We start from the raw sequence: 6,223 nt of genomic DNA, 5'->3' as shown, positions 1-6,223 counted from the left end.
GTTTTCAAACATTTTTGCCCTTGAGGGAAGACTATGGTGCAGAAATTGGCTCAGCAGTTTTTGCCAAATTTATATTGCTGCCCATAATTTCCCAGGAAACACTGTAGTCTCTCTAGTCCTCATTTGAAGCTGGATACCTTGAGACACAGAGATCACTCCAAAGAGGGGGTAGTTTTGACTACCTCAAGTATGTTTTCTAGCAACTTGAAATTTTTCCTTGTTTTCAAGGAATGCTAAGACATTTGAAGGGAACCTCCTGTCCAGGTCTTGCAAAGGGCCATGTGCCAAAATGCCTACAGTTGCATGGGCGATGGGCACTGGTTTCAGGACCATTGCACTGAGGGGAAACAGTTTCTCTGCAGAAACAGTGACCCAATTCCTCTTGGACCAGACTGCAGCCTATTCAATTGAATGATTTTCATCTAAACCTGCACCTAGAAGCTTTTAAAAAAATATATATATATTTATTTTTTACAGAGAGGAAGGGAGAGGGGCAGAGAGTTAGAAACATTGATGAGAAAGAAACATGGATCAGTTGCCTCCTGCACTCCCTCCACTGGGGATGTGCCCGCAACCAAGGCACATGCCCTTGACCGGAATCGAACCTGGGACCCTTCAGTCCGCAGGCCGACACTCTATCCACTGAGCCAAACCGGCTTTGGCATTCTTGGCCATCTTATCCACACTGCAGCCCAGGCAGAGCTGACACTTTTTTCAAAAAATATATATATTGATTGATTTCTGAGAGGAATGGAGAGGGAGAGAGAGATAGAAACATCAATAATGAGAGGGAATCATTGATTGGCTGCCTACTGCACAGGCCCCCAGGGGGGAGGAGCCTGCAACTAAGGATGTGCCCTTGACCAGAATCGAACCAGGGACTCTTCCATCCGCAGGCTGACACTCTATCTACTGAGCCAAACTAGCTAGGGCTAGAGCTGACGTTTTGGATGGCATCAGAAGCAGATGCTCTTAAGTACGAGTGTCTATTTTGTGACATGAACTTTGTATAATGAATTCAATGGAGTCAGGTTAGATCGAGTTAGAGAATTGAGCCACCTCCCTCAGCTACATATGGCCTGAAGAAGACACATCTCAAATGTCCTGAATGAAAAAACAATGCCTGCCATTCAGAAAGAGCAGGTCCTGAAGAAAGGTATGGAAAACCAGCCATGCAAGTTGTGGAAAAACACTTTCCCCTGATATCACCTCCACTGAAGGCTCTAGAGGATCCCTAGTGTAGTTGGTGTGTTCTTGGGTTCTTTGACCCTAAATCAAGTCCTGGAGTCAACTGAGACATATGCCACCCTGCCCTTGAAGCGGAAAAACTACATTACCCACAAGGCCAAGCGTGGAATGCCACTAAGCTGAGCCAATGGGGGCTCAGAGAAGGCATTTCCGTTTGGCCGCTTCTGTAGGGCGGGACCGGTAGTCCTCCTGGCGGATTTTGTCTTTTCACGTTTTTGTCTCAGGCAGTCGCGAGCTGTTGGGCTCAGTCCCGTGGAGAAGGCCGGAGAGCGGTGCTCCCAGCCTCACAGCCAAAGGTGGGAGCCTCCAGTGGTGTCACAGCTCACACTTGGGATTGAAGCTCGGAGTCACCGCCCGAATCCAAGCCAGACCCCAGGCCCTCACCGCCTCCTCACACACACACACCACAGCCTGGGGAGGGCGCCTGTCCCGTCCTGCAGCTCAGTCCCGCGTGGAGGACCGTGAGGGAGGTGGAGTGGAGGGAGGAGTGTTGTGGCTTCTGAGGACACAGCAAGTGCAGGGCAGAGAGGACGGGGGTGACTTGCATCTGAAGGTCCGTGAGGATGTGGCTGTGAGTATTGACGGAAAGAGCAGAGGCTGCAGGGAGGACGGCACAGACTCATTCGGGGCTTTCCCGGCTGTGGGGCCATCAGGGGCCTGGGGTGGTCCTGGATCCGGCTGGACTACAAGCTCTCCACACGCCATATGCCAAGTTCATGGTTGAGTCCAGCGAGATCGAGTGGCATTGGAGCAGGAAGGGGGCAGAGCTGAGGTTTGACCTGGGGTCTGAACATGGGAAGGGGATGAACAGTAACCAGTGGTGAGCACATCTGGAGGAATTGTGAGCTGATGGTCTCCGGGTCCTGGTGTGGGGACTTAAAGGTGAAGCATAAACCCACGCTTGGCTTTGTCTTGGAGGCAGGATCTAGGAGACTGCAGTGGTGTTGCTTGGCAGGAAGGCTGGGGCCCTGCAGGCATTGCCCAGACCTTAAATGCCATTGCCTTCTACCCTCCCCTCCCATTTCTCATCTCCTCTCCCCTCTTTCCCCTCCGTTAAACCTTCCCACCCAAACCCACTGCTCTGCTGAGGGCCATCACAGTGAGTAATGTGACTGTGATGTGAGAGCAGCCTGCACTGTCATTAGGGCCTGGTGTCCACAGTTACCAGTGCCCTGGAGGAGGTTGATGGCAGGTAAGGTGTGTAAGGAGTAGAATTACTGGTTCAGAAAGGCTGCTCTAGTTTCAATTCTTTTGATTCTGACAGGTTGGCGTGACCTTTGAGGACATTGCCCTGTACTTCTCCAGGGAGGAATGGAGCCTCCTTCATGAGGGTCAGAGACAGCTGTACCTGAATGTGATGCTGGAGAACTTTGAACTTCTATCCTCGTTGGGTAAGACCCTCACTCTCACCAGTGACCTGGACTTGGCTTTGAGCCTTCCCAGGCCCCATCCCCCAGGGTGTGCTCTGTCTTCCCATGTAGACTGTGGTACTGCTTGATTTTTCCAGTTTCCTGGGTAGTTGCTGTCCTGGGGAGGGTTGGTCTGTTTCTGCTGTTCCCTTCTATTCCTGAAGTCCCAATACTCCCCACTGCACTAAATTCACAGGGAAGGACTTGTGGTTGGTAGTATTGTAGGACGCTTAAAGGATTCCACCTTGATTAGTAAGAAAAGAATTTTCTATATTCCTATTGGTCACGTGTATATATTTTTAAAAAGTTGTCTCCACATCCTTGTTTATTAACTGTATTTTTTTATTAGAGTGTTTTGAATACCTTGTAGATTTTATACATTAATTACTTATGACATACAGGAACACATATTTTTGCATGTGCTTAATAGATATTTGCAGATATTGCTCCCCACACACACTTTTCTACAACGTCCATGTTGGCAACCCTGCATTCAGGCAGGTCTAGTGCCACCATGTTTCTAGCAAGCTCAGGTGCTTGTTATTAGTGCTTAGCAATTAAATATTGTAAATGAAGTTATATAGACTTTGCTTCTGAGGCAGAGTCACTGCATTGGTATTAGCCTGCAGTATACTTTTAACATACCTTCATTATTACTGGAGAACTCCAACTATTTGTGTGAATTTCTGTCTATATCACAATATTCGCTTTCTTGTGCTGATCATAGCCGAATCCACAATATCTCCAAGGGATTCCTTTATATGGTTTGTTAGTATTTTCTTATGTTTTCTAGATTGCCTTTCATTGCGTTTCGTTTATTGCTGTTGTACAGTGAAGACGGTATTTTTATTTATTGTTTGCATTGTGGACTGTTTATGTTTTCTTTTTTGTGTGGCGGTTGGTGTCACATTCAGAAACTCCTGTCCAAAACAAACCTCCAAAACTTCTCTAGGTTGTCCTAAGGAGTGTAAAGTTTTGTTTTTTTTTGCTTTTTTTTATTTCTTACAGAGAGGAAGGGTTGCCTTTCATTGCGTTTCGTTTATTGCTGTTGTTCAGTGAAGACGGTATTTTTTATTTATTGGTTGCATTGTGGACTGTTTATGTTTTCTATTTTGTGTGGTGGTTGGTGTCACATTCAGAAACTCCTGTCCAAAACAAACCTCCAAAACTTCTCTAGGTTGTCCTAAGGAGTGTTAAGTTTTAGCATTGATACTCATTTCTCTCCTACAGGTTCAGTTAAATTTTATCAGTGGTGTCCAGTTTTTTTGTTTTACACGTGAATGTCGATTTATGCCAGCACCATTCATTGATGAAACTATCTTTCCCTTCTTCTGTGGCTACTGCTTTGTCAAATATTACTTAAAAGTATGTGCCTGGGCTTATTTCTATGTGTTTTTTGTTCTGTTCTGTTGATGTATGGGTCTGTGTTTCTTGAGCAACACACAGTTTGTTTGCTTTCTCTTTGTAATAAATTCAAGTCAAACATTGTGATGCCACCATCTTTCTTCTTGCTCAAATTTGCTTGGTCGCCCTGTCTGGTTTGGGTCAGTGGATAGAGCATTGGCTGCGGATCAAGGGGCCCAGGTTCGATTCTGGTCAATGGCAGGTACCTTGGTTCCAGGCACATCCCCATTATGGGAGTGTTCAACAGGCAGCTGATTGTTGTTTCTCTCTCATTGATGTTTCTAACTCTTTATCCCTTTCCCTTCCTCTTTGTAAAAAATCAATAAAATATATTTTTTTAAAAAAGATTGCTTTTGTTAATGGAGGTCTTTTGGTTCCATTTCTAGATTTTCTATTCATTTCTTTGTAAAATACCATTGGAGTTATTGGGTATGCATTTAATCTGTAGTTTTTTGTGTACTGTAGTGGGATTGCATTTAATCTGTAGTTTTCCTTGTGTACGATAGCTGTCTCCACCATATTTCATTTTCAGATCCATGAACACAGGTTGTCTTTCAACTGATTTGGGTTTTCTTTCATTGCTTTCTTCACTGTCTTATAGTACTCACTGTACAGATGTTTCACATTTTGGTTGGATTTATTCCTTTGGGTTTTATTGTTTTTGATTCTTTTGTAAATTTGATTACATTCTTCATTATTCCATCAAAGAATTTATTATTAGGTTGTAGACATGGAACTAATGGTTGTGTGTTTATTTTGCATCCTGTAACTTTTCTGAATTTAATTCTTTATTCTTTTTTCATCTTCACCCAAATAGTGAGGATATTTTTTTCCACTGATTTTTTTTTTTTTTTTTTAGGGAGAGTGGGAGACAGAGAGAGAGAAAGAGAAGCATCAATTGGCTGCCTCTCACATGTGCCTCTACTGTGAGTGAGGATGGGACCTGGAACCCAGGTATCTACCCTTGACTGAGAATCAAACCTTAGCCCTCTAGTGCACAAGCCAGCGCTGTCATCAATGAAGCCCAGTGGCTAGGGATATTTATTTATTCTTGGATTTATTTATTCATTTAAATATATGTATTTTTTATTTCCTAGAGCAGTGGTCAGCAAACTCATTAGTCAACAGAGCCAAATATCAACAGTACTTCTTCAAAATAGACTCACCCAAATCGAAAACTGACTTCAGCGCATGGGCGACAAAGTTACAATTGCACTGTACGTCCGCACCCACACGTGGTATTTTGTGGAAGAGCCACACTCAAGGGCCCAAAGATCCACATGTGGCTCGCGAGCCGCAGTTTGCCCACCATGGTCCTAGAGGAAGAAGAGAGAGAAAAACATGAGTGATGAGAAGGAGAGAGTCATTGATCAGCTGCCTCCTGCACAACCCCCATTGGTGATTGAGCTCGCAATCAGTGCAGGTATCCTAACAAGGAATTGAATTGTGATCTCCTAGTTAATGAGTCAATGCTCAATCAGTGACACATACCGGGCAGCATTTATCTATTGATTTCAGAGACAAGAAGGGAGATAGAGAAACAAAGAGAGTGAGGCATTGATGTGCTGTTGTACCCATCTATGCATTCATTGGTTGTCCCGTACATGTGCCCTGATGGGGGATCAAACCCACAACCTTGGGGCATCAGGGCCACACTCTCAACCACCAAGCTATCTGGACAGGATTCTGAACTTGTTTATTAATTTCAGGAGTTCATAGTCAGATCTTGACAAATTTCTCTGTGGAGGGTCATGTCGTCATCAGCATCTCTTATGATGCTTTGTGCTTCATAGTGACAGGGGTAATTTCTTATCTTTCATTTCTTTTTTTCACTTGAGTCTTGGTTTTTGTTTTGTTTTTGCTTTAGTGTAGCTAAAGTCTTGCACATTTTCATATCCTTTTTAAAAATATACCTTTTAGGTATTCCTTTCTTTTTTCTTGTCTTTTATTTATGGTTGTTCTAATATTTATGGTTTCTTTCCTTTGTAACCTTTGGGTTTGGTTTCCTGTTTGGTTCTAGTTTCCTGAGGTCTCATGTTAGGTTCTTTGAGATCTTTTATGACAACTAAAGGCCCGGTGCACAAAAATTTGTGCACTCAGTGGGAAGCGGGGGGTCCCTCAGCCTAGCCTGTGCCCCCTTCCAATCTGGGACCCCTTAAGAG

The 6,223-nt window shown here is 44.2% G+C and overlaps 1 protein-coding gene across 1 annotated transcript in view; it reads left to right on the top strand.

Moving 5' to 3' along the window:
• Positions 1–1,119: 1,119 nt before the first annotated feature.
• LOC102760104 (zinc finger protein 2 homolog) overlaps positions 1,120–6,223 on the top strand; it is a 10,436-nt gene continuing 5,332 nt past the window's right edge. Inside the window, exons 1-3 of the mRNA XM_006774028.2 lie at positions 1,120–1,156; positions 1,473–1,819; positions 2,513–2,639. Coding sequence (XP_006774091.2) covers positions 1,120–1,156; positions 1,473–1,819; positions 2,513–2,639 — 511 coding nt within the window. The remainder of the gene's footprint in view (positions 1,157–1,472; positions 1,820–2,512; positions 2,640–6,223) is intronic.

The sequence above is a fragment of the Myotis davidii genome, unplaced genomic scaffold (assembly GCF_000327345.1).
Source record: "Myotis davidii unplaced genomic scaffold, ASM32734v1 scaffold1727, whole genome shotgun sequence".
NCBI classification, from domain to species: Eukaryota; Metazoa; Chordata; class Mammalia; order Chiroptera; family Vespertilionidae; genus Myotis; species Myotis davidii.
The sequence above is the reverse complement of the archived record's forward strand: the minus strand, read 5'-3'. Positions and strand labels throughout refer to the sequence as shown.